This window comes from Syngnathus typhle, linkage group LG7 (genome assembly GCF_033458585.1).
Source record: "Syngnathus typhle isolate RoL2023-S1 ecotype Sweden linkage group LG7, RoL_Styp_1.0, whole genome shotgun sequence".
Classification (NCBI taxonomy): domain Eukaryota; kingdom Metazoa; phylum Chordata; class Actinopteri; order Syngnathiformes; family Syngnathidae; genus Syngnathus; species Syngnathus typhle.
In genome coordinates this window covers 7,755,118-7,780,691 of record NC_083744.1, presented here as the reverse complement: position 1 = coordinate 7,780,691, position 25,574 = coordinate 7,755,118, and the positions used below count along the sequence as shown (strand labels likewise).

Sequence of the window (25,574 nt, the reverse complement as noted above, 5' to 3'; positions counted from 1 at the left end):
GAAATACAAAATATGGTATATTTTCTGGTCAAACCGTTACATAACACTTTAACCTGCCAAGCTTTTATACGGCTCTACTGACCCCTAGTGTAAGCAAGCGAGATTGCCAACAATGAAGGTATGAAAACGATTCAGTACGGGACATGCAGGGCAGACGGGAAGAAATGATATCATCCAATGTTTTCAACAGTTGACAGCATTTGGAATCTTGGTAACATTTCTTTCTTGTTCTGGGTTCCCTTCCTTTTATAAGAACAATGGTCTGTGGATTCAGAGAAGTTGACCAACTTGCTGTAGTCAGAAATCTGGTGGTAATACTCTTTATTGATCCCTCAAGAAAAGTATTATTTACATTCTCCCGTTTGCACGCAATAACGCTCAAGAAATTCAAACTACCACCTCAAAAAGTTGAAAGGGTACTTTGTTCATCACGGAACCCTTCAGATAAGGATAACTGCAGGGTAGTGCAGAAGCTTTCTGTGGACTGTGGCATTTATTTGGATTCTTCACATACATAAAAAGCACATGTCCAAAAATATTCAGATTTACAAAAAAAACCAGACCAATGAAGTCCACAAGAAAAATACAATACAAAAGAAACTCATTCGGCAATGCTGAGGGTGATGAACAAAACCTGCTTTTATACAGACTTGGGTTGGCATACTACACAAATGATGAACATAACATGCATGCAGGGGAAGCTTCTTGTCCACATTCTGCTTGGAGGGTGCAGAAGCACGAGGAGTGAATCAAACCTATGTACATCTTTGCTACAAAGGTAGAGTCAAAAAGTGAACGTACTTCTGTTTTGTGGCTGCAATTTAACTTAATCCAATAAATGCAAACTACATAACTGAGCCTTGTAGTGTTTTAAAACAAGATGGAGTGGCTACAGCAGTAACGGGGCTCCAAAACAACCAACAGTTAATCTCAGGAACATATTCCTCCCCTCAAAAATGCACTCCGCTCAATCAAGGTATTTGGAACAACAATTTAAGATTCAGCGCTTGGAATTTTAAAACTGAAGTTAACAATGTTAGCAAGTTATGAGGCTTTGAGATTAAAAAGGGAGAAAGTTGACCTTCCAAATATTAAGGGCTGCGAACCAAACCTTAAGAGCAAATGGAAAACCAAATGGTTCATTTCCATTCATTTGAAGGTGTTGTTGTAATTAATGTATGAGGCATTATGTTCAAATATACATTTTGAAGGGGCGCAAAGGGGCCCACTATTTATGCATAGATACAAATGTATGTATGTTGTGCTCACAACTGCCTGCCTTTTAAATTATAAATCGTAGTTAATGTCATTTTGCAGGGAAACCACGAAATAAAATGTGCTGGTTTATTTGTGTAATGGCAGTCATTAGGTAGTACTGATGCATTTGTGGTAGGAAGCCCGTCAGTTCTGGGACCAGTCCTCTAATCTCGATCCATGCTGGTCCCATATTTAAAGAATTTAAAAAGAGAGGCTGAGAGATAGAAAGAAAGAAAGCTTTTTGTTGTTGTTAGTTTTGGCCTACATGTTTCCAGCTGAAAACAAAAAAGAAAACAAATGTTCAAATCAGATGAATAAATACCCTTAGGGTCAATAAAAATGAAGCAAATGACAAAACCAACTCAAGACTGCCCAAGATGAAAGAGAAAATATCAAATAAATAGTTGTTATGGGTCCCCTACTACGCATGTATGACGGACGTCTGGTTGTTGGGCCAGTGCATTACCCCAGCAGCAGCCCCGACAGGGCGTTTAAGTCTCTCATGTACGGGTTGTCACTGAGGATGCGGTCAATCTGTTGCTTTTGGTCCGGGAAAATCGCACATAGCTTCCCCCTCAGCTCGGACGTCTCCCCCGGCGACCGCTGAGGAGGGGGTGACGACGAGGGGGAGGCGGTGCGGCGACGGCCTGGATGGGGCCACTGCGCACTGGGGTGAGGCGGATGGGAAGAGGGGGGCTGGGGAGAGACGGCGGGGGTCCATGGTGCCGAGTGAAGGGCCTGCACGTAGACCGGATGCTGCTGGTTGGTGGATGGACGCAGGTCCGGGGGTCTAAGAGGGGGAGGGGTGAACGGAAAGTACCTGGGCAGACACCATGAAGGAGGGAAAAGAAGGGTAAGACAGGGGGCCACATGTGGGGAAAATTGAGAGGGGGCTACGTCACCTTGCATTTATGGAACATGCTAAAATCAAATTCAATATGCTGTGGCTTAAAACAGTATGCATGCTGGTATTATGGTGAGATCTTCAAAAAAAACAAAAACATCTGGAAAGAAATACGCAATAACACTTCTTCTGCTGCTACTCTTTTGCGTAATGTGTGGTGTGCTGTGTTAGTCATCCAACCAACACCATATACGTACGTATGACAATTTTGCCATCATTCATGGGGACATTTCAAACATTACATTTTAAAATCGGATACGATATCCCGAGTAAGGAAGCACACACCTGTTGTTTTTGTAAAGGAAAACATCCAGATGAGGTCCGTTTTTACCCAAAGGGTCATCAGGGATCATGAAATGGTCCTCCACAAAGGTAAATTGCAGTAACCTGCGCGAGTTTAAATCAAAGGTTTGAATATTGGAATTTGCGACTGCATCCGGCACTCAAATGACATTCACTTGCGTGAGATTCGTGCAAATCACCTCTCTTGAATGATCCGGCGCCAAGTGTCCGAAGAGTTGACAAAGTCTCGCAGGTTGTCATTGGTTACAATCACGCCGTCTGTTTTTTCAGCTAAGTGGAGTAGGAATCTAATGCAGAGTGCAAGTTGTCAACATTTAACATTTTCTTAATCACCGTGGATAATTTTCGAATGGATACAATTCATTCAGATTCACTACTCCTACAGTTTTACGTGTGTCGAGACTTTAAATACATATGCATGCAAGTGTCCTCTTTTCATTGAGAAAATGCTTTAACATGAAGTGAAAACAATTCTTTACAATGATATGTTCTATGGGCCCTGACAAACCAAAACATGGCAACAAAGTCTTCCCGTTTTTATCCATCTTAAAGGCTGGCCATTTCGCCTCTCCCTGTCGACTGAAAATGACATCACCAAGGGCTCAGGTAACCAGAAAACATGATTACCTGAGCCCTTCAAAGCTTGTGATGTCATTTAATATGCAATGACTTGACTTCCCCTTTAAACAGATCCAAATCAACTCCAACCAGTTTATGTGTGTTTATGTGTATGCACCTGTCGTCATGTGAGGCTATCCTTTGGCCACAGACCTCTCTGGAGGGGGTAAAAGAAAGCAGCCGCAGGTCTTCCAGTTGATTTAAAAAATGTTGTTCTGCAAAAATAAAATCAATACATGAAATCAGAAAATGACAGATAACCATAGCCACAAAAAATAGCACACTTCGTCTTGAATCCTGTTGGAAATATATTCTTAGCTAGTCTTTAAATCATCTGAAACGCCCCAAAAGCCTCATCTCATTCATTACTGTCTATTTTAGGTTGTTGTTGACTCCTCATTCATACATTCTACACATGCCTGTTGTCAATGAATCTCTCTTCTGGCGCCACTGAGGAACAAATACAGTGATCTCTCTGTGGCCCCGTCTCCAAAATGTCTCCACGGCAAGTGCTATCCCTCGACAGGAGAAGAACCGATTTAGGCCGTGACTAGAGATGGGGACAAAAGCAAACAATGTGTGACGATGACAACAAAGAACAAAATGCACAGAAGGATCAACTTTAAATAGTGTATGGCATCCCTCCATTTTCTATGCATCTTGTCCTCGTGAGGGTCAAGAGTGTGCTTACAGTCTACCCAGACTAATTTAGACCCTGAATTGGTTGCCAGCCAATATAAGGGGATCACTTACCATGGCTCAGTTTGCGAATGTCACACGACCAAGATCAGGTCAGTCGTGGTTGGTTGTTTTTTTCACCCCAACCCTGACTAACTGCAATGTCATTTTCAGTCAACAGCAAGTGGCAAAATGCACCCCCACCATCAATGGCTGAAAACGGGGGGGAGTTTGTAATTTAATCTACATCCCGCAAATGCAATATCAATCACACTGCCATAACCTCCATCATGCTATGAGGCAGTGCAGTTGCTCCAGATAATACTGTGTTGTCTGTGTTGTTAAATGAGCCTATTGGAACGAGGGGCATCAAAATAGAAAATTCATTATCTGCACATATTCACTCACGCCATAGCCACATTGCTGCCATCGATGATGATGTGGCGCAGTTCTGGTAGCCCTGGTTCATTCTGTAGCTTCAGTTTATACGGAGTCTTCAATGATTGGTGAAAACGGGCCAGCCCAGTCACAGGGGGCGCCGGTGGGTTGCTTGTGGGGGGATTCCTGGCTCCGCCGCCGTGACAGCCCATGTGACCGAGGGTCTGGTAGGCAGAGTAGGTAGGAGCCGACTGAGGGAGACAATCACGTGTCTTACGTTATTTCAAATATTGTGAATGAGGAACTTGATGTAAACTACATTTTGAATTGGATATGCCATCAAACAAGTTGAACAAAGCCATCAACCTACAAAAAAAAGCATACAAATGAAATACCTACATTGGCAGTGGAAGCCACAGAAGTGGTGCTGGCTGTCAGCCACTGGGGTGCACTGCGCAGTGCAGTCACATTTTCAACTTTTACTGATCCACCTAAAGTCCGAGTCCCGTCTCTCGATAGGTGGTCCCTGTGTGAAACGTTCCCACCTCCCCGTGCCAAGTAGTCCATTCTGGATCCGGTCTGGGTGTCTGCGTGCACCATCGTAACCCTTGATGTCCGAGTGTCTGCTGTTTTGCTGTTTGTCGCGACGACGTCATCGTCATCGGAAATGGTAATGACCTCATAGTTTCCTGCACTTCCTTGGGCACTGGAGCTCCTCTTGATAGTAATGGCCTGTTTTTGTTCCAGTAAAGAAGTAGCATCAAATATACAAACCATGTACCATACCAATTTCAAATATTAAGAGACTGCTCTTGCAAGCCTATGGAAAATTTGGAGTCTTCAATGATTTAGTACACAGCACCGTTGCATTCTTGCCTCTTGGCGAATGTAAGTAGCTAACAGAGCCAACATTATCTGGCTCCCGGATTGGAAAGAGGAGAAAGACTTTCCCTCCATCCGATATTGTGGCTGACTGACCCAAAAGATGGACGTTACCCAAAAGATGGACGTTACCTGTTGAGTGCTGGCTTCACTTCCACTGCACTGCCTCCGGTGCCCAAGTCCATTACTACTGGCTCCATGATGGCTGGGCCTAATATTTTCTTTGGACCTCCCAGACTCCCGCTCGCTCTCCCTCTCGACGGCTAGAGATGTCATCGTCGAGGAGGACGAGGGAAGGTCTGAAGAGCGCTTATTGTTCAGTTTGGTTTCTTTGACTCCTCTTTTTGTTTCCTCTTCACAATTCTTCGTTTCTGACACAATTTTCTCAAGAATGAGGAAGGTGTCTTCCGTTTGTCCGGTATCCTTGATGACACGCTCCACCACATCCTGCTGGTAACCCATGGTTCTGAAGGAGATTTGGTTTAAAAAAAGAGACATTGTACATTAATATGAATTGAAATGAAATGTGATCATTTTTACTCACCTGAAGAAATTGACCAAACAACGAAAATTGGTTTCTGGGCTGACTGCCTCACTCTCTTCAGTGATACCCTCACAAGGGTTCAGCATGATTGGACCAGCAACTGTGTTTGCTTTAGCTGAGGAGGAGGAGGAGGAGGAGATTGTGCATGAAGCAGACGCTTTTTTGGATCGATAACCACCACTGGCCCCGTGGCCTTCACGGTCCCGGTGTCTCTCCCTGTCCCTCGACCTCTCCGGAGACTCGTCCCTCCGCTCCAGAGAATACTGCCTCTTAGTGTCCCGAGTTTCACTCTCTGAAGAGCGTCGCTTGTGTGAAGGCCTGGTGCCATTCATCAGGATGGCCTCAGGACCCAAACAGATGCCTCCTCCTGCTTTTCCAGCACTGTCGCCAAACAGCATCGTCCGTGTGCCTCTGTCTTCAAAGCTAGTATCGAGAATGCGATTTGACAGCTCCGTCACGGGGGTGCTACTCTGTGAGCGATCTTGATCCAACTCCACCATGCTTGGATGAAGGTTCTGGTTCAGGAGAGCCTGAGAGACAACACAATATCGGATTTTAGTTCCGATTGGTCTTATTTACACAACCTGATCGATGTTTAATATGGGTTTCAAAGTGTCGCCTGTTGGGGAGAGATTGTGATAATCAGACTGTGTCCACGTTTAGAAGTAATGTTCTTCAAAAAGGGTGTGCAAAGAGGACTGCGCCACTCAAGCAAAGGCAGGGTCGGTATCTTGCTCAAGGGCATCTTAACAATAGTCAAAGCAGACTAGCATGTCAACCTGGAGACATTTTACATTTTGTCAGCAATCCTTGCACTTGAGCTAGTCCTACCCACTTTTTTTTTTCTGCTCCCATCCTCTGTGACTTCAAAAACTAAAAGTAAATTTTACATTATGGAAGACAAGGCCCAAATGTCAGTAGCTGAAGTGAGGCCACTGCGACTAGCGTACTGGTGTTTCAGCTAATGACTAAGTATGTAAAAGTTAATTAGAAGAGAAGGATTGTCAGCAGTACAGTTCGTATATGATAACAAGTAAACACAAACCAGTGAGGTTGCATGTGAGCTGGTTGGACTGTGTGCCAGTCTGAGTAATTCTTCTTTGAGCGCACTAGGCAGTAGAAGAAGCTCCATGGTGTAGTTATCGTCCCGTTCCTCCACAAAGGACTTAAACGCTCGTTTCACTGCCTGCTCTCTGTCACTCAGTAGACTTCGCTTTTCCTGGACAAAACAGACAAGAGGGCAGAAATTTGGACTCTAAATAATCTTGCTCATTAAAACCGTTCCGGTCATTTAAAGTGTCCTCATTTTGAATCAAGCCCACCTGGAAAAGTGCCACAAACTGTTGAACTCTGCTCTGCGCCATCACCACAGGCTCAGCACGGCCCAGCAAGTGCAGGCGTCCTGGCTCAGTAACCAAAACCTCAGCACTCGTGTCCCGTATGAGTCTTTCCAGGAACAGGCCCCGAGCTCCGGCAAAGATACAGTGCATGTCCACTGGATAGCGTTCTTCTTCCTGCAGCTCTGGGTCACACAGCCCCCTCACATACTCCTGTAAACATGAACAGCCAAATATTGTGCATTGTTGCGCAATTGCAAACAGTCCCCAGACATTATGTACGATTAAACTAAGAAAAGGTCTCCAGACTGCCCCTAAATGGTTATGTGGCCCCTAAAATATGACACAGACATGGAAATACAAACATGCTTGACCAGTGACCAAGTAAAGTATGCTGCGGGACGTTTACGTATTAGGTATTTTTCTTTCTTAACCCTAAAGAGATTCCCCACACGTGTGCACAAACCTCAACAAGAAAATTACCTAGCAGGACTTCTAGTAATGAAATAAAAATGTTTAAAAAATGTAAATAATTCTGATACACAAAGTACTACATTGTACAATTTTTTTTCCATGTGGTATCTAGGTTTAGGCAAAACAACACCTCACAAAAGAGTAGATACCGGATAAGCCACCCACGTCCTCATTCAGGGAATCTCCAGGTACTAGAAATGTCTGAATGAGTCAACTGCTTCTCGGTCGGGTAAGTTTCTTTCAGGTGTGTTGAACATAGAGTGTTTAACAAATTTACCAGTCACAAATAAATAAATAAAACAATAGAGCAGCCACTGTCATGAAGTGCTTAAATGTGGAGACACTGACTGTGTTATTGGAAGGATGCAAACATGAATAAATCTGCTATGAATATTTGCCAGTATTTACATATTCAAATCATCACTTCTCACGACATCCCTAGGATGTTACAATTTCCCATCAATGGTAATTATTCAACCTGTCAAAAACGTCACTGGCACCGATAAAAATACAAACATACAGAATTAAATCGGGGTAATTTCCGATGGCATAGTTGATGATCTCCAGCACAGCAGTTGGGAATCACTGTTCTACTTGTTTTTTATTGTTTTATTGGTGGGGCAGCAAAACTTGAAAGAAACACAAGGGTTATACATTAAAGCTAACGCCATAAAAGGGATGGGATTGATGTGACAATCATATCAACTAAGTCAAAGTCAAAGTCAGCTTTATTGTCAATCTCTCCACGTCACAACACACAAAGAGACCGAAATTACGTTTTGCTCTATCCCACGGTGACGAGACACAACACGATAGACATACAAGTACGCGACACAATATAAAAACAAGAAGGCAAAAATTCAAACAATCAATAGTAAGAGTGATGAATAAATAATAAATAAACAGATGACACAATAAGTAGTCGGTGTCATTTTGGATCTTGAACGGGGGTTTATTTAAGAGTACAGAAATAAAGACCTCACCTTTGCTTTCGAAACGTCGTCAGTGTTTCCTCTGAGCTGTAGCCAAATTTGACGCGCAGCCGTGCTACCGTGGTCTTGTCCAGTGTGGTCCAACAACCCGATAATAGTGAACGTCACTTTGAAAACGTATTCCACTCGAGACTGGGCACATTTCAGCTCGTCTTCCTTATTCTCCAGGACAGTAAACTCATCCACCTTTGGAACGTCTTGTTGCTGCTGCTGCCTCGCAGCCGAGGCGTGGAGCCTGCTGGTCGGCTGCTCGACGCACGCGAGCTCCGTGACTCGGTTCCTACCGAGAAGGGGCCGCGTTGTTGACATAGCTTCTCTCGGTGTTCGCGTCGCTTCGGACGAGCACGTCTCAATATTCCAACTTGTCGGGGTTGTCCAGACCTTTTGCCGTCTACATGGTATGGTCGGTATGTAATACACGGCGACACAGCGAGGTTTATGACGTCTAATATAAAGAACACCACGGTCGGGCTAGCTAAGAAATCGGAAGCACCAAATGACGTATGCGGAAAGTCCCACTTAATACGTCATAAAAGGCCGACAGTGACTGAAGCCCGTACTTTTTTTTCCAGATCAACCTTTTTATTTTTATTTTATTTATTTATTTATTTTGCCGACAAAAACAAAATAAGAGATCCCCTATACAAACAACAACAACATCAACAACAACAAACAAACAAACAAACCAAAGCACACACAAAAAACTAAAATGAAAAAAAGTAATAAATAAATAAATACACATTTCAGGGCAACTCCATCTTATATACAAAGAATATACAGCCAGAGCAAATATCTTACAGAGACAGCCTTTCAATAAATGAGGTCAGTTTTACAGCATTCTTGATGTTAATAAGCTTTAACGAATTGCCATAGAATCCCGGATTGTTCTTCCAATGCAGAAAGTTTGGTCTTGTCTTAAAAAAATCGACATTTGTATAGTATACTATACAACAGCAACAATTGAGTTGACAAATGTAAACAATTGCGCAAAAGTGGCTTCTGCCATACCGAATAATCTGCTATGGCTGACGGACTTAATGTATTTGTCTGAACAAAATACTGTATGTAGAGTGTAAATATACAGTACTGCGTCAAAGACATGGGCACACATGAGACTGTCAGGATGTAATATTCGTGTTGAATAAGCAATTTGCGTGCAGTGCTTTTTGTGGAAATTGCCCCTGCAAACATGGCCGCCATCGAGCACGGCCGTTATCCGGCTCAATCAAACCACAACCCCAATCAAAACATCAAAAGCACCCGTTACTATTGACGTCAGACTGACGTACTCTTCTATCCGGCCCAGTAAATGTTACAATATTACGTAATAATTGATATTCGACGTCATTAAGAATGTTGACGTTTATCACCAACTGTCGTAACGAGGGGCAACGATTTACATTAGCAAATAATTACTTCAGCAGGTCTTGAAGCTCTTGTCCGGCGAAATGGTCATTTTATTTATTTATTATTTGTACTTACTCAATTTAACTAATAATTCATTCAAACTTTGGATAGAACGTGCTTGAAGAACGTTAATTTAAAATTTCGACTCTCTTTTAATTTTTTTTAATTTCTCTTACAGGCTGAAGTTGAGGAAACCCTCCAGAGAATTGAAGCTAATGGAAGTGTAATGGGTGTGATAGTTGTCAATGCAGATGGTAAACACACACGTGGACCTCCACACGCACATGACCAGGGCATGTGTGGTAGGAAATGGACAGGTAGATGATGGATGAATATTGTGTATTTGTTTGAATTCCAAGGTCTTCCAATCCGATCGTCGTTTGAAAGCTCCAAGGCAAGCAAGTATGCGGATATCCTTCGCCGTCTCACCGCCATGGCCAGGAGCACGGTGAGAGACGTGGACCCTCAAGATGATCTCATCGTGATGCGCATGAGCACTAAGAATCAAGAAGTTATGGTTGCGCAAGGTAAAACAGGTGGCAAAAGTACTCACACTTAGTGTTTAAGAAGTACAAATACATGTGTTAAAAGACTGGTAAAAGAAGTACTGATTCAATTAGTAAAAGTAAAAATAGTACAAGCTCTGAAATATATTTATGAGCAGTATTCTGCATATATGGCTTTGTATCCACTGTAAAGGCATTTTTTCTTGTTGTGTTGCTTTTCTTTGCAGAGAACTCCTATCATCTTATTCTGGTCCAGAGATTAGAGCGATCCCGTGTATGAATGGCAGACTGAACTGGTCACATGTTGGGTTATATTTGTGACATGCTGAAATTATGTGCAGTGATAAAGAATGAGTGGAGGAGAAAGTCATCTCGCGTAGATAGGGATTTTTGTGTCCACATGATCTACGACTGCATCAGTTATTCCTTTCTTTGATCACCTAAACCAGTGATAGTGGTAGGTAGAATAATGAACTGCTTAAATCGGTACAAAATAAACCAAAGTATCCATCCGCTTTTTGTGCCATTTTTTGCTTGCCGATTGTCTTGTCGTGTTCTCCATGTCCTAAAATTCACTCAAGATGATCTTGCTCCACAATTATTTTGAGATTGAACATGAGTCAGGTTTGGTTCTTCCTTTAAAACATGATGAACAATAACGATTCATAATTATTACGGGGAGAGTGGGAGGCATTCAAGCTAACAAATAAAATAACAGAATAAATAGGCCATCATTTATGGTTCCTTTATGTTGTGCGTTGATGTCATCAGGAGATCCAAAAATAACCAACTGTAAATAGAATAACGAAGCAACATTTTAATGCAAATTTCTATTTTCATGTACAGTACAGCAATATGTCAATAAATAATTCACTGCAAATATACAGTCCCCCCCCAATCGTCCCCCAACATACATTAGATAACAGCTGATTCAAACAAATAAGCACGTTTCTATTGTTGACATTGTCCATCTGAGATAATAAATTATTTCAAATTAAAAGGCAAATTATATGCTATACATGTTGGGTGATAACAGAAAGTTTGGACAACAATGTTGACGCTAACTGGATGTTTCTTCAAGTTCTATCCGCATGTAAAGGTAGTATGGTCATACAGTTGTCATGGCAACCAGCTCCCCAACAATTAATAAATTAATGCTATCACATCCTTCATTTTATTTATTTTTTCCTGACCAGCAGCATTTTAAAAAACACCGTATGGCTTCTCTGTCTCTTTTTTTTGTGTGAAATTAAATCACAAAAATTCTTCATCTATCACAAGTACCATTGTTAAATATATGAAGCCCCCCCCAAAAACGTTCGATACTTGTCTTCTGTTTTGAAAGAATGTTTTTCTGCCAGTGTTTCATGTTTAAGTGCATCCCATTTATGTTTTAAGGCCCAAAGTGTGCTTTGACCATTCAGCCTGGTCATGTGTATTGAAAATATTTGTTTTACCCAAACGATTTCCAACCACTGTTCCATGAGATTATCAAGTGTGGTACGGGAAATGATCTAATTTCACTTAATTGTGCCCAAGATTATTTATTCACTTGGAATCCAGTAATTCCCTGCTTTTTGAGGTATTTGTCAAATCCCTTATCTGTGTTTTTTCTTGCTAGAAAATTGACTGATAGCGTTTTTTGTTTCCTATGCTCCACATGATGGCGAAAAAGGCATGTGTAAATAGGAATTGGTCAGAGGAAATTTGAAAAAGTGCTCAGAAAATAGATGGATGGATTTTGGGAGGTAATTTGTACGCGATGCTACATTGGAGAAGGACTACGATTAGCCTGGGTCTCTAATGAAAATGTAAAATGAACTGCAAATAACGGGATTATGTAATGTATCTTTGCTGTTTTTTTATACGCTGAAGACGTAGAGTGACAGGCAGAACAATTAAAGGCCCTTCCACTAGATGGCAGAAGGTACAACGTGCCTGACGTTTTTGTTTGGTGGTGTGTTGTGACATTTTGTTTTAAATATAAAATATGTGCCCTGGCTTAATAAAGGTTCAGGAGCACTGGGTTAGATCCATGGAAAGGGTGCAAACTCTTCAGATCTGGTTATGACTTTGACCCACCTCCAATCTTTTGGGTAGCTTGAGTAAAAAGGATTGACTTTAAGTGCAAAGCCAGTAAGTAGTCTTTGGAGACATCGAGTCTCGAGGTCACCTGGGTGCATGGGCGTTGCCCCAATGTATGCTGGGTAGCGTCAGACACCGCCTGAAGTGCTCCAGCTGGGCGTGGAGCTTGTCACGCTCCTCCCGCACCCGCTGTCTCTGGCTCACCAGCTCCTGGAGAAAACATGTTTTGAAAAATAAGAGCAGGACCAGGGCACAGCCAACTAAGTACTTGTTTAGGGTCTTGCAACCACTAGAGGCCCCCAAGAGCAATTAACAGTCAACTGAACCAGGAGGACGACTAATAACTATATATAATATATATTTATTTTGAATAGTCGGCTATTCGAAAAGCGTTGTCAGCCTATTTTTTGTTTTGACTTGAGAGCACAAAATAGAGATACTAAAATAGCATGATGCTTTTTTTTTGCGACTCTAGTTGAAGTTTGTTACATTAAACAAAAAAAACAGTACTTTATACAATATTTAAAACAAACACAAAAATACATTCGAAAAATCCACATCATTATAGTAAACATAACATAGAGCAATGGCTATTTAAGAGAAATATATTCTTTATCCTCTGCAATTTCTTTTCATTTGGATGGAGAAATATGATTTGACACACAAATGTTTTGAGTTGAGAGCGAGGTCATGGAACTCTAAATAACAATTATTTGTATGTATCTTGGAGTGATTTTATGTGTTTTCGTACTCTATCACAAATCATTTTTGTTCATCGCTGATGTGGGACCTCAAAGCAAAAATGAACCAGATGAGACACTGTAATCATAGCATACCAACTTATTCTCATTACTTTTAATAATAGTAGATGATAGTCAGTACCACTTCTAGTGTACTCTTGTTGATTATTTTACCTATTAAGATGAAAAAAAAAAGTTGTCAGGCTGACAATAGGTTTGTGTAGACAACTCTACCAGAACTGCAATGTAGGCATTAATGAGAGTATTTATTGATTAATAATTCAACAATATTATTATTGGCAAAAACAGAAGACCCCCCCAAATGTGATTTTGCTTAAGCATGGAAAATGATGGACTGAAGCAAAGAAAAGAGTGTAGGTGCCTACCGCCATGGTGAGAGAGAGTTGCTCTGCTGTTCTGCTAAGATTGTAGTTCTGCGCTTCCAATCTTTTACACTGACTGTGAAGAACCTGCCTTTCAACACTCCGCTCTGTGAGGAAAAAGCTCGTTTTACCCAGACAATCCAACAATCACCTTAGATGTAGAAGATTTAAGAGTGGAAAAATAAGAAACCCAAATGTTTCCACATTTGAGCTGCTCTCAAATATGTATACAATTTGGATCACATTCCGATGAAACTTGACTTTTCAGTTCATTTATGCTCAGAATAATGTAATTCCCATTATATACATATATATATACAAGAAAGAAACAAATGTACATAGTATATATACATATATACGTACGTATATGTATATTTGACATTTGTTTCTTTCTACCGAGGGGCATTGCGAACAGTGAACCCACCTTCCACATACTCCTGATAGGCCTCAAAAATTGCTCCAATGCCCTTCCATTTCCTTGGGGGTTCCTCATCCTCCTCCTCATCATCATCCCCAGATGAGTCTTCACCCTCATCTACGTCCACGTCGGTCAGTTGCTTCCCATGACTGTCTTGATGGAAATGGGTGCCATGGCCGTTAGCGCGCTGGGCGGCGTGATTCGGATGAAGCGTTTTCTGCGGGGAGGGGTCGCGAGGCAGCGAGCTTTCAGCCTTGGTCAGCTTTGAGACCCCTGGTGAGGAGAGAGTGGCTTTAACTGTCAGGCTTCCAACAAGAGAACATTGAACAAAGTTGCTCCGCCCACTACCTTGAAAGCATCAGAGGGCCAAAATCAACAACTGTCTTATTATTCCTGAGTTAAAATTGTAATACTAATACAGAAATAATCCCAATCATAATGATCCAAATCCCAATCAGTGTACATTTCAAACTATAACATAGCCAGATTAGTTTGTCGTCTAGTTGATCTAGTTGTCTACTTTAAAAAAGTATCTGGATCTAGATGATTTTATTTCATGTAACCAATTGATAAAAGAAAATAGCCACAAAAATAAATCAGTGTAGCGTAAACATTTGTGTTTCACTTGAAGAAGTAGTGGTTGTGTGTACAACCTTTGTGCTGTGTGGACTGTAGCACAGCCTGGTGGAAATGCTGAGCAAAGGCATTGGTTGTGAACTTCTCCCGGGGCTGGACACGACCATTCACCACCGCACCGGGCTCTTTTTTCAGAGGAGGTACTAAGTGGCCGTTGTGGACCAGCTGCAGCTTCTTGTTGGGCCGTGGCGCCTCTGCGAATGCCGCTTTGTCATGGGGCGCCAAGGGTGGAGGCGGCTGCCTGACAGTGTCGTTGTGGGGGACATGTCTGGCTCTGTGTGAATGTAGAGGGGAGGGGCTTGGCGAGTCTGGATAAAGATGTCCGTTTGACTGACAAGAAGGTATAGCTGATGATGACTCTCCTGCGAACACAAGTTCAACTATTTTAGATATGCAAAAGAATTCTGACTGGAAATATAGAGGTTTATCATTTTTTAACGTCTTCCCGGTAGATATAAATCTTATCAGCATATTTTACAGACATTGCAAATTAATGGGTATAGGAGAGGATGAGAGGGATGACAAACATTAGCTTAGACAGCATTTACTGGTTCCTGATAATGTTAGATTATATTGGGTTTTAATCATCAAAACTCCTGTTACTCATTAATATTTTTATCGGCTGATATAATCGACCAGGCGGTTAATCCGACCCCACAGAATAATCGGTCAGGATAATTTTTTATAATCTTTTACAATTTGACAATTGTATTTGCTGACAATGTTATAAAGCGGGCAATCGGACTTAAAATTGTCCTGTATTGTCAATATTTGTGTACTGTGGAATTTTTAAAGTGAGTGCACATCCCTAATACTGTGGAGGGTCTCACCGATTGAGGACGTGGCAGCAGGGGGGCTGCTGCTACATGGAGATACAGAGTTGTATCGGAGCGTATCCAGCGTCACAATTTTCTTCTCGATGGCCTTCAGCAGCTCCTCAGTCTTCTCTTTGTCTAACGTGCAACACATTTCAGTTCAGTGAAACGACGCAAAACACATCCCATCATGGTCTCTTATCGACTGTCTATTTTTGTCATGTTATAATGGTTGATTCTGAACTGCTCCAGATGATGTGTTTATTTTATTTTAATTACAGTCCTTCACATAACATGGGTTCATGCATACTCCATGCACAAAGTTGATGCTTTGCTCAAACCTCTTCGTTGCTGAGCATTGACGTGGGAGAGCTTAAAGGCGCGCAGAAAGTCCTTCTTCTCCTGCAGCTCGGGGGCACTGTCCATCTGCTCTGCGGTGTACGTGGTGGTCAGTGCGGCGGCCGGCAAAGGAGGAGACTTCCGCTTCCCCCGCACGACAGGTGGTGGCGAGGTGCTGCGTTCCCTCATCATCCGCCTTCGCTTCCTCTTCTTGCACTGCAGGAGCTCGTCGCGATGAGCCCGGGTAACCAGTCCGCACATGCGTAGGAAGTCCACTTTCTTCAATGAGAGGCAACAGAACAGAATACCGTCAATGAGTCAATATAAACCTTTAAATACAGTCATACCGGGACTGCATCATAAAAAAACATAAAAAGCAATACAACTAAAGAGATGATAATTAAATGAATAAACAGGTTTTATACAATGTGCAGATATTTGTGTATTGGATGTGTGCACGATGATGTTCACTGAATTCTCATTATTATTGTGTTTGTGAAATTAAGCAGCAGCTTCTAACTGTTTTCGATTCATCTCGTTGCGGCCATTTTGCCACTTGCTGTTGACGGAAAAGAACTAGATTGACCTTGGCTGAAAGCTTCAAGTGAAAGATTTTACTCCTGATAAAATCCTTGTCAAGATCGCTAACAACAGGCCTTGTATATATGATAATTAGAATTGGATTTAGAATAAAGTCCAGTACCTCAGAGGACGTATTAAGTTTAAGGGGCGGTTGCTCCGTCACTCTCCTCAGATGGGCTTTCACCTCTTCTTCGTCGCTCTCGTCATACGAGTCGTTCAAGTCATAGTAATAACCTGCAGCGTAGGAGATGTTGTTTATTCGAACTCTTTCCAGGTGTTTGCCTCTGTTCGGCTCACCTCCTTCGCGTGCCTCCCTTCTTCTCTGCTCCTCTAGGTCCAGCTTGCTGAGGAGTCGCCGATGCTGCTGGAGTGCCTCGTCGTACACCAGCGTGCTGTCCCTCTGCCGCTCCCTGCCGGCGTTGGGGTCTGACAGGGGCGCGCACAGCCTCAGGTAGAGGTTGTTGGCCTGGCGCCTCTGGAGGAGGTCCTGCTCGGTCTTGTTGGACAAGCAGGCCTCCTCCCTCGCAGAGGGATACCTCTCGTGAGCCTCCGGCCTCCTCCGGGCTCCCTCCTCCATCTTCTCCTCCCAGCTCAGGTCGGGTCGGTCGGCTCTGGTCAGGCTGGGAGGGGGACGAATCGGCGGGATGGGCTTTCTGCGGTCCACAAAAGAGGCGGGGTTCCACAGTGTGGTTTGTGGAGGTTTAGGGGAGATGAGAGGAGGCGGTGCACCCAGGGAGGGTGGTGCATCTTTGATGCCTTGGTTAGGATGGCCAATTCTGTTTGGATACATACAAGGACAACCGATTTAGACCAGTGTTAAAGCTATCATACGCACTCACCTACACATACAGTCTGGTATTTTGATTTAGAGTGGATCAAAAACAGTCTACACACCCTGTGTTCAAATACAGAAATTCAAAAAACTCATAGGACACTCAAAGGGCACCACTGTACTTGTGTTGTACTGTACTTTCCCAACAACACAATCCTCTCATATATAATTGTCACCTATTGCAGTCCTTCATCCAGGCCTCCTCGCTGGCCCTGTGAGTCGTGGCGGCAGCTCCGTTGACACCACCCACCACGTGATGCTTGCCCAGGTGAGTAGGCACCAGACTGGGCAGCAGGTGTGGGACAGAGCCCCTGGAGGAGGGCAGAGGTTTATGCGAGAGGAACGATGGGAGATCCGATTCCTTGGCTTTATCTGGACAGACATTTGAGAAGGAAGTCAAGACAGTCGCTGGATATTTTCTGCAAGACAATAATAATGTGACAGATAATTAAATTACAAAGGTTTTAATTAAACATTGTGCTTATTATCGAGGCTGTAGTTCCTAATGTGCTATTTTAGTTCATGTACTTTCATCCTTTGTATATTTTCTTAAATAAATAAATACATAAATAAATAAATAAATAAATAAATAAATAAATAAATGAATGAATGAATGAATGAATGAATGAATGAATGAATGAATGAATGAATGAATGAATGAATGAATGTGTGTTTGTACCCAGTCTGTTGGGGGTCAGCCTCTCCACTAGCCTGGCCCTGTCCTCCAGCGACGGCGCCCTCTGAGTCGCCCTTTCGGCCAGGTATCCGTGGCCCTCCGCAGCCCTGACCATCTGCTGCTGTCTGTCCCTCTGCCTCTCCTTCTGTCTGTCCAGCTCTCGCTCCCTTTCCTCCTCTCTCTCTTTTTCCCTCTCTCGTTGGCGAAGCTCATTCTCCATCTGCAGCCTGTGGGGGAAGTTGACAAGTATGAAGGCGCGCGCGTGCACACACGCACACAAATAAACACATAGGGGAGGAGGAAGGGAGGGTGAGAGATGCAACACCCAGCACGAGGCAGATATTAACCACACACTGGTGAACCTCACACAAACAGTCACACACACACACACACACACACAAAAACACACACTCATACTCTGCTTACTATAAGGGAAATAATCCATACACAGCATGACTGAGCAAGAACAGATGAACACTTAATGGGAAACCACAGGAAAAGTGCACGCTCGCATGCACTTCCACATACACACACATAACAACACATGGTAATAAAAAAAAAAGATATGCAGAAGCCATTACAGAAGAAGATGATGAACAGCGTCGTGTTTAAAGATGTCTCCTGTGTATTGTGTTCCAGACAAACAGTATTGTTTAGAGAAAGGGAGCAATTACTGGAGAACAGAGGTGCCCACTGAGCATTATCAAGAGTCCTATATATTAAAATATATACTATATATACTGTATATGCATCAAGGGGTTTAAATATATACATAATATTTTCAAATTAATTGTTCTAGTTAAATTATTATTTATTTATAATATACAGTTTTTTTTACATTAAACTCGTGATTAATTGTAATCACATACACTGCATTGTGTTATTTCTACGTACAAATTATAATCATCATCATCATTACTATTACCAAATGTGACTGTTTAGAATTCACCCAATTTCTCTTAGCCATTCATCTGAAGCCAAATAATAATGGTACTTTTATTACAGTATATATATTTTTTTATTAAATTATGATAAAACATAAATATAATTATTGTTTATAATTTATATAATATTATTAGTACAGATTTTTAAAAATAAAATCCAAACCTTGTATTAAAATGTCAATAAATTATAGTCGATATATAGTATACGATATAATACTGTATGAAATGTGGGTAATATGGTAAATAAATTACAATGCACGGTTGGATATATATAGTAAAATATGTCCACCCTGCAGGAAAAGCTGTTCAGCTAGGGAAGAAAAGCAAAGCAGATACCTCTCGACTAGTACGCTGTGGTTTAGCTCTCCGGGGTAGCGAGCTCCAGGCAGGTGCAAGTGAAGGCCAGAGGCGTGCAGAGCGGGGAAGGCTGCCCCGGCAGGTACAGAGTAGAACTGTGACCGCAGTGCTGACAGACACAAGGATTCCTCCATCCTAGAGATGAAACACATAAAAATACCATAAAATGCCAGCAAGGCCTCCTCTGCTCGTCTTAACACTATTAGAAGCACGCAATTAGCTTTATTTTCTGTAGAGTAAACCATACCTGGGTAAAGACAAAGGATGGTGCAGGAAGCCTGGGTGGTAGTAAGCAGCAGCGGCGGCGGCAGCGGCAGCATGAGCGGCGGCGGCAGAATGGTCCAGACCAAGAGGCACAGAGGTCAGCCGCAGGTCGTCGGGGGTGGCGAAGGGACGCAGCGATCTCAGGTAATCCTCAGGGATGTTGCCTGAGGGAGCCGCAGGGTGCATCTGCCCAGGTAAACTGCACAACACATTTTACACAAATGCTATAGTATAGTATACTGTTGTTTATATTTGATCTGCTGTAATTGGCATTTTTTAAAATCATATTTGTTATTTACATTTTGTTTTCTATGAGGTTTTCCTAGCAGATCAGATTTCTCCTAGCAGATCAGTAACAAAATAATAACACTAAATAAAGTATCAATTATATACTTTGTATGACAAAATACTATAGGGAAATTAAATCTATTTATTGTATATTTGTATATGACTATAAAATAATAAAATATAAGTAACAATATTTTTTAATAGTCTTATCAGATCTTTAGTTGGGTTTAATCCGAGCCACTAAAAATAGTGGCAGATGTGTGCTCATATAATTGCTTGATTTTGAACCTTATGTCACTTAGAAGAGGGTGTGCACACTTTTGCAAACTTATTATTACTTTTTTCTTTCATTTCAGTTGTAGTTAAGGTGCGCAGAATTTTTATTTCCACTGGATAGAAAAACAGATTATTATTAATACTTTTATTATTAATATTTTTAAATTAACTCATTATTTTTTTATGCAAATGTAATAGAATGAATTTTACATGCATAGGAGTGACTAAGTTCTAATAAATGTTAAAGGTATAGGTATTATTTTTAGTTTTTATTATTTTTATCATCAATAATATTATTGGTCGCGAGTCCTTGCCTGAGGCTTTGCATGCGGGGATCCTGCATGACCGAGCTGGGTGTGAGTCCAAAGTGGTGAGCCAGCAGGTGAGACGGGGGTACGGGCGGGGTCCTCTTGTCGTGCTGTGTATGAGCGTTGTCGGCGGATGCCCGCTCCCTGCCGCCCCCAAGCCTCGCAGCGCTCTGTTCCACCTGAGTGAGACGAAATGTTACACGGCATGGAGCTGAGGTGACAAAAACAAAAATCACACTCTGTGCTGTCATTTTCTGAAAGTAAAAAGTCATAAGAAAAATACTCAAGTCAATTACACAGTGGATATAGAGTATTTTCATTTTCTACCGCTGATATTGGGTGAGCACTATGAAAGTTGAGACAAAAGTGCATTAAAGCTTGGGACTTGCACCCTGAGGCTCAGAATGGCTCCGGTATGTCAGAGTGGGTCAAGATCAAAATGGAGGAGCTGATCCTAATATTGGTGCTCACTGCTCACTCCTTCAGTTCACACACGGACGCTCCAAATGCTCGCCACAGCGTTGCATTTAATTTGCAACAGAGATTGGCAGCATTTTATCCGGACAAATGGAGCAGCCAATCAAGTGCAATATGATCATGTTTTTACTATGTAAACATTTTATTTTAATATGAGAATCAAATCATCTTTCTCAGCCAGCGATGTGTAGTGGCAGGCATATCGATGAAAAGCTGCAATTAAACTGTGCAGATCTTGTAAAGTAAAATCATCGATTTGTTTCCAAATAGATTACAACACACGTCTAAAAGCGGAGAGAACGTTAACTTTACAGACAATTAAAATACACCGAATTCAATGTGAAATCCATATATTAAAAATAAAAAAAACTCTCCATATTTTAGCTCTGGTGAGACAAACTTCAAGTCAAACTTTGCTGCAAGAGCAACAATGTGGACAGTCAAACCACAGTCAAAGCCACAAACAAATCCAAGCAAACGCGCAATCTGCCGTCCTAGAGTGCACATGGAGTGACCATTGTGCACTTTGAATAAAGTTTGAATGTATTTGAATGCAGCGCTCATGAAAAGCACATTCAAATGAGTAACCTCTCTCTTGATCCTCAAATGGAGAACCACTGCAACTATCACATACACAATACTATGTGACCGTTGGCAGCCTCAACTAGGCTCAACTGAATTTTATTTAAAGGATGACTTGCCTTGTTATTTACAATGGTTGATACAAAGATACATATCTTGGTCTAATCATACTCATTTTGAACAACTGTTCTGTAATTCCAGATTTAGAGTCCAAAGGTGCAACATTTCCATCGAACAGAGCAAGCTGTAATTAGTTGTGCTTGTGTGGGCTCTGATTGACAAAGTGCAGGGCCAAGTGCACATTACACTTGATCCTCGCCAACCTTTCGTGAGCTCGCTTTTACTCTCCTGGCCTTTCTTGCTCTCTATCACTCCCCTCCTTCACATCCTATTCTCTTTCATTGCCGCCTCGCTCCTGTTGTGCCTACAAGTCTGAATGGGACGCCATAGGATACCCCCCCCCTTCCCACTGCAGTCCGGTGGGCAGAGCTACAGAGTGGTCTTTGTGAAGGGGGAGAAAGGCAGCTCTAAGCCAAGGGGGTATACCAAGGCGGCGGGGAGGGGGGGGCTTTTGTTTTGTCTCGGGGGGGCCCTGGTGCCTTGCCCGTCCATGAGTAAACATATTCAGACGCACACAAGAACAAGTCCCTTTAGGCCTTTGGGTGGGGCAGGGTTAGACACATAAGCACAAACACGCACGCACACACACACATACTCCTGTATATATAGAAAGCTGTTTAAGTATTTATTCACTATCCTTGCTATCCATCTTACTAGCCATGTACTCGTACACCCTGTCCGCCTCACAAGTCAGAAGATTCAGTGCACTACTAGAATGAGTGTAAATAAGGCCCACTAATGGTTTTAATTTCTAGACTTTGGTATTTCGGCACACTACTAGATGTTGGCCATTTGGCTACTAACAAATCTTACCAGTGAACAACTCTGCCATATTAGTAGTACTACTTGACCCAATTAGTAATCATGTGTAATCATGTGACTTTCACATTTAAAAAAGAAACCCATCATTTTTAGGCATACAGTTGTGTGTGTACCTGTCGCCCGTCGGCCCTCCACAGACCGTTGCTGGTCTTGGTGGGAGCAATGGTGACCACGGGAGGGGTGCTCGAGGCAACGGCGTGGCCCCGGGACTGGGCCAAGAGGGGCCCTAGTGTGGCGCGCTTGGGGGTGCTGACCGGCGAGCTGTGGCTGGTGGCAGGTGACGACGACACAGGCGACGACTCACCGCTGAGGGCCGAAGCTGCGTGGAGAAGCACTGAACAAGTCAGAATGAAAAAATCCAGCCAATGTTTATAAAACTGCACATAGCAAACGGTGGAGCCGAGACGCCAAACTATGGAATTTAATAACGGTAAGGCATATGCGGTAACCACTAGGATACGCTGCTAGCCATTGTAAAAACACGAGAACAAAAAGCGAGAAAAGGAAACAGGAGAGACATGTGTCATTATGCAGGAGTTGAAAGAGGGACCTGCAAAGTTGGTAAATGCAACATTGACTGACCAGTGCACACATACAAAAAACACCAAAGGCAGACAATATCGAGTTGGAGGACGGCTGCCAATGGACACTGAAGTAGAGAAAGAGCGACGGGAAGCCGGAAGAAGAGAGCTTGTTATAATTGGCTTGAATTAGATTCTCATTATTAGGAGATGAATGGAAAAGAATAAAGGGAGAGGCAGAGTGGTCAGGGTAGGTCGCCTGACACATCAAGTGAGTGATTGCAACCGTTGCATCTGATTTTGAACCATGCTTCTTAAAGCGCCAGGGGATCGTTTTTAGAGTTGTTTTAAAAAACGTCATTGCCCTCACTAGCAAGGTGACTGACTGAAAGGTTTTATTCATCGAACGATAAGTCGATCTGGTCGATACTGTGTTGTGACGGGCCTTGTTGCGAGCAAAATTTTGACTTATGAGGTTCAGACATTCCAACACAAAAAGCCAGCAGTGAAGTTCATATGTGACCACTATTGGTTCATGGTCATTCTAGTGTTTTCTTCTTACAAACATGTGATTTTTGGGGGGCTGGAACAGATTAATGGTATTTCCATTCATTACAATAGGAAACGTTGATTTGATTTTGTGGTCAACAAAGGTAACTGTCAGAATAATACATGAATGATTAAACTTAATGGAAATATATTATATGACGACCAATGGTTAATGGGAATATTTCACATAACAATGACCAAATGGCCGCACCATGCAACTCACATCGGGGATCCTCAGCCTGTTTAGCCAGTTTGCGCAGGGCGGCGGCGAATCCAGAGCTGGCAGACTGGGCGAGAGCGCTCCCATTGGTCAGAGGGCTAAGGGGACTGACGGTGGCCGTGGTGCGAGTCGCCGTGGAGACCATTCCTAAAGACGCCGACTTGGTGGACTCATGGCTCATGCCTGCGTGTGGAGAAGCACAAGGGTGCACCTGCACCATCAGCTCGATGACATGACACCTACAATAACAATCTTGTATTCTCGTTCCGAAAATAAGCAGTGCTTAACTTGGATGCCAGTGCACCTGCAAGATTGTTTAAGTGAAGTTTATTTATATTTCATGTTTGTTCGAATTCACGTACAAAAAATCACTAGGTCCATTTTGTTACCTGAATGCTTGGTGTCGAATTCGTTAAAGAAATGAACAAACCCGTTACATGTGCGTGTAAGCTCAAACAAGCTGGAGTGCTACTCGCCTGCAGACAATCCCGAGGTCTTAAAAGACGACGTTGGCTGACTCCCTTAAGGACATGAATGCGTGTGTGTACTCATGTGCATGATTTGCTATTAGGGTCAGCAATATATCTGACACAGCGCCCCCTACTGACCATCATAAGTGCAGAACAAGGATTCCAATCACAAATGAAGGTTGTTACTTTTTTCTGTCATTTTTCCATCACACTCAAAGTTTTATCTCGTGCACATTGCTATTATCAACTATATTTCGCGTTTACAGACTAAAGTTATTTTGGACGCTCACATTGCTACTGTTCTGTAAGATTGTATTCTTAATACATGTGTTTATTGTTTTATACAATATTGTCAATAGCATAAAAGCTAGCATGATGCTAATCTTCCAAGGCAACCTGTTGCTTTAAATATTAAATATTGTAAGGCAAAACAATGTTTTTATCTATTGCTTGTTGGTCTGGTATCCCCGTGATAAAATGTTTATTTTTAAAACTCAATTTATTTACATTCTCTATTTTTTATAAAATGCAGTGCTACTTTTCATCATTACAAACACCAAATTGTGGTGGATTCGGGGGACTTGGAACAGCTTTCATATTCATTTAGGAACATTTATTTCATTTCCAAGTAGATTGAATGACGAGCCTGCTCACGTAACAAACTCAATTCAAATGTCGAAGTGCCATTGTCTGGACTGCTTATGCTATTTTTGTTTGCCTTAATAAATCCAACTCCTCTCCTCTGTGGTGCATTCACTCCACAATTATGATTGCATCCAAGATCCCTGAATATCAATAAGAAGTCTATTTGTGTGCCTCCTGCCAAAAAGCCGGGCGAACACAAGGAGGCGAGTGTGCGTGTCGATGCTTTTATGTCCGTTAATGCAACGTAATTGCGTGTATCTTTTCATGTGATGTCCAAACACAATTTTCCCCGGGGCCTGTTAAGCTGATCCTAAAACTATATTCGATTGATTAGTGGGCACACTTAGCGCAAACATAAGATGGAGCAACATTTGTCCCAATGCGCTCGACCCCCCTCCTTTAACCCTCTCACTGACCCACTAATGTTAATTACAGCTGGAATTAGCCAGCAGCCCCCTACACTACAACTACCACCCTACCCCCCTGTTCGCTCACTTCAGCCATGACCTCATTAGCACCACACAAACACACACACGCTCATCTTCGCACACACACGAGCAATAAACAGCGGTAAACACTTGGATACGGCACAATGTTTTGTTCTTCACGATAACCGAGCCTAAACAGCCTTTCAAAAATGCAAAAGGGTTGTAACGTGCACGCCGGGCCGGTAGGTGGTGCTGTCATTTATTTTAAATAAACACTAACAACGTATTTTTTGTCATCTTTTTTTCATCTCATCTCTTTCTAAGCAGTGGTTTGGCGGATTAACAGAATGCAGACGATTTAGGAGAAAAGCAATATGAGGCAGAGAAAGTCCCAAGCCAAGCTTTAGTAGATTGTTGTAAGTCCTGTTTGTACGGGTTGTATGTGTCCGTAACCTTATCTGAATGAGGTGATGTTGCAAATCAACAACCCCCCCCCCCAAAAAATTTTTTTAGGAGG

The 25,574-nt window shown here is 42.4% G+C and overlaps 3 protein-coding genes across 11 annotated transcripts in view; 1 reads left to right on the top strand and 2 right to left on the bottom strand.

Moving 5' to 3' along the window:
- Positions 1 to 304: 304 nt before the first annotated feature.
- n4bp1 (nedd4 binding protein 1) lies at positions 305 to 8,676 on the bottom strand. The gene is made up of 12 exons (XM_061282969.1): positions 8,359 to 8,676; positions 6,887 to 7,114; positions 6,610 to 6,783; positions 5,565 to 6,094; positions 5,153 to 5,486; positions 4,538 to 4,870; positions 4,169 to 4,389; positions 3,502 to 3,632; positions 3,201 to 3,297; positions 2,644 to 2,751; positions 2,447 to 2,548; positions 305 to 2,077 (listed from the first exon to the last, which is right to left on the bottom strand). The coding sequence occupies exons 1-12, from the start codon at positions 8,674 to 8,676 to the stop codon at positions 1,720 to 1,722; spliced, it is 2,934 nt and encodes a 977-aa protein (XP_061138953.1). The 3' UTR covers positions 305 to 1,719.
- Positions 7,547 to 10,795, top strand: LOC133156912 (dynein light chain roadblock-type 2-like). 2 transcript variants are annotated; one of them, XM_061283020.1, is made up of 4 exons: positions 7,547 to 7,604; positions 9,953 to 10,028; positions 10,134 to 10,301; positions 10,508 to 10,795. In XM_061283020.1, exons 1-4 carry the CDS (start codon positions 7,581 to 7,583, stop codon positions 10,558 to 10,560), a joined length of 321 nt encoding a protein of 106 aa, XP_061139004.1. In that variant the 5' UTR covers positions 7,547 to 7,580; the 3' UTR covers positions 10,561 to 10,795. The 2 variants fall into 2 exon arrangements, with proteins under 2 accessions (XP_061139004.1, XP_061139005.1); XM_061283021.1 differs by lacking the exon at positions 7,547 to 7,604 and adding an exon at positions 8,634 to 8,774.
- A 105-nt stretch (positions 10,796 to 10,900) lies between these two features.
- Positions 10,901 to 25,574, bottom strand: part of LOC133156878 (genetic suppressor element 1-like) — a 41,966-nt gene continuing 27,292 nt past the window's right edge. For 7 of the 8 annotated variants that reach the window (XM_061282961.1, XM_061282960.1, XM_061282962.1 and 4 more), the window contains 15 exons: positions 23,506 to 23,697; positions 22,338 to 22,543; positions 20,230 to 20,402; positions 19,335 to 19,550; positions 19,067 to 19,222; positions 17,790 to 18,013; positions 17,287 to 17,482; positions 16,576 to 17,054; positions 16,400 to 16,512; positions 15,699 to 15,975; positions 15,373 to 15,495; positions 14,560 to 14,904; positions 13,913 to 14,179; positions 13,492 to 13,595; positions 10,901 to 12,575 (listed from right to left, as the gene is read on the bottom strand). In XM_061282961.1, coding sequence (XP_061138945.1) covers positions 12,450 to 12,575; positions 13,492 to 13,595; positions 13,913 to 14,179; positions 14,560 to 14,904; positions 15,373 to 15,495; positions 15,699 to 15,975; positions 16,400 to 16,512; positions 16,576 to 17,054; positions 17,287 to 17,482; positions 17,790 to 18,013; positions 19,067 to 19,222; positions 19,335 to 19,550; positions 20,230 to 20,402; positions 22,338 to 22,543; positions 23,506 to 23,697 — 3,197 coding nt within the window. In that variant the 3' untranslated portion in view covers positions 10,901 to 12,449. The remainder of the gene's footprint in view (positions 12,576 to 13,491; positions 13,596 to 13,912; positions 14,180 to 14,559; positions 14,905 to 15,372; positions 15,496 to 15,698; positions 15,976 to 16,399; positions 16,513 to 16,575; positions 17,055 to 17,286; positions 17,483 to 17,789; positions 18,014 to 19,066; positions 19,223 to 19,334; positions 19,551 to 20,229; positions 20,403 to 22,337; positions 22,544 to 23,505; positions 23,698 to 25,574) is intronic. The other variant, XM_061282963.1, reaches the window with a different exon arrangement.

What these genes read in the sequence shown, in the direction of transcription:
- LOC133156912 (XM_061283020.1), top strand. Translation starts at nt 7,581, where the DNA reads ATGAGTCAACTGCTTCTCGGTCGG. An exon ending in GATAGTTGTCAATGCAGATG is followed by an intron (nt 10,029 to 10,133) that starts GTAAACACACAC and finishes TTGAATTCCAAG; the next exon opens with GTCTTCCAATCCGATCGTCG. An exon ending in AGAAGTTATGGTTGCGCAAG is followed by an intron (nt 10,302 to 10,507) that starts GTAAAACAGGTG and finishes TTTTCTTTGCAG; the next exon opens with AGAACTCCTATCATCTTATT.
- n4bp1 (XM_061282969.1), bottom strand. Translation starts at nt 8,676, where the DNA reads ATGTCAACAACGCGGCCCCTTCTCGGTAGGAACCGAGTCACGGAGCTC. An exon ending in AGTTTGTGGCACTTTTCCAG is followed by an intron (nt 6,784 to 6,886) that starts GTGGGCTTGATT and finishes TGTTTTGTCCAG; the next exon opens with GAAAAGCGAAGTCTACTGAG. An exon ending in GTGAAGCCAGCACTCAACAG is followed by an intron (nt 4,871 to 5,152) that starts GTAACGTCCATC and finishes GAACAAAAACAG; the next exon opens with GCCATTACTATCAAGAGGAG.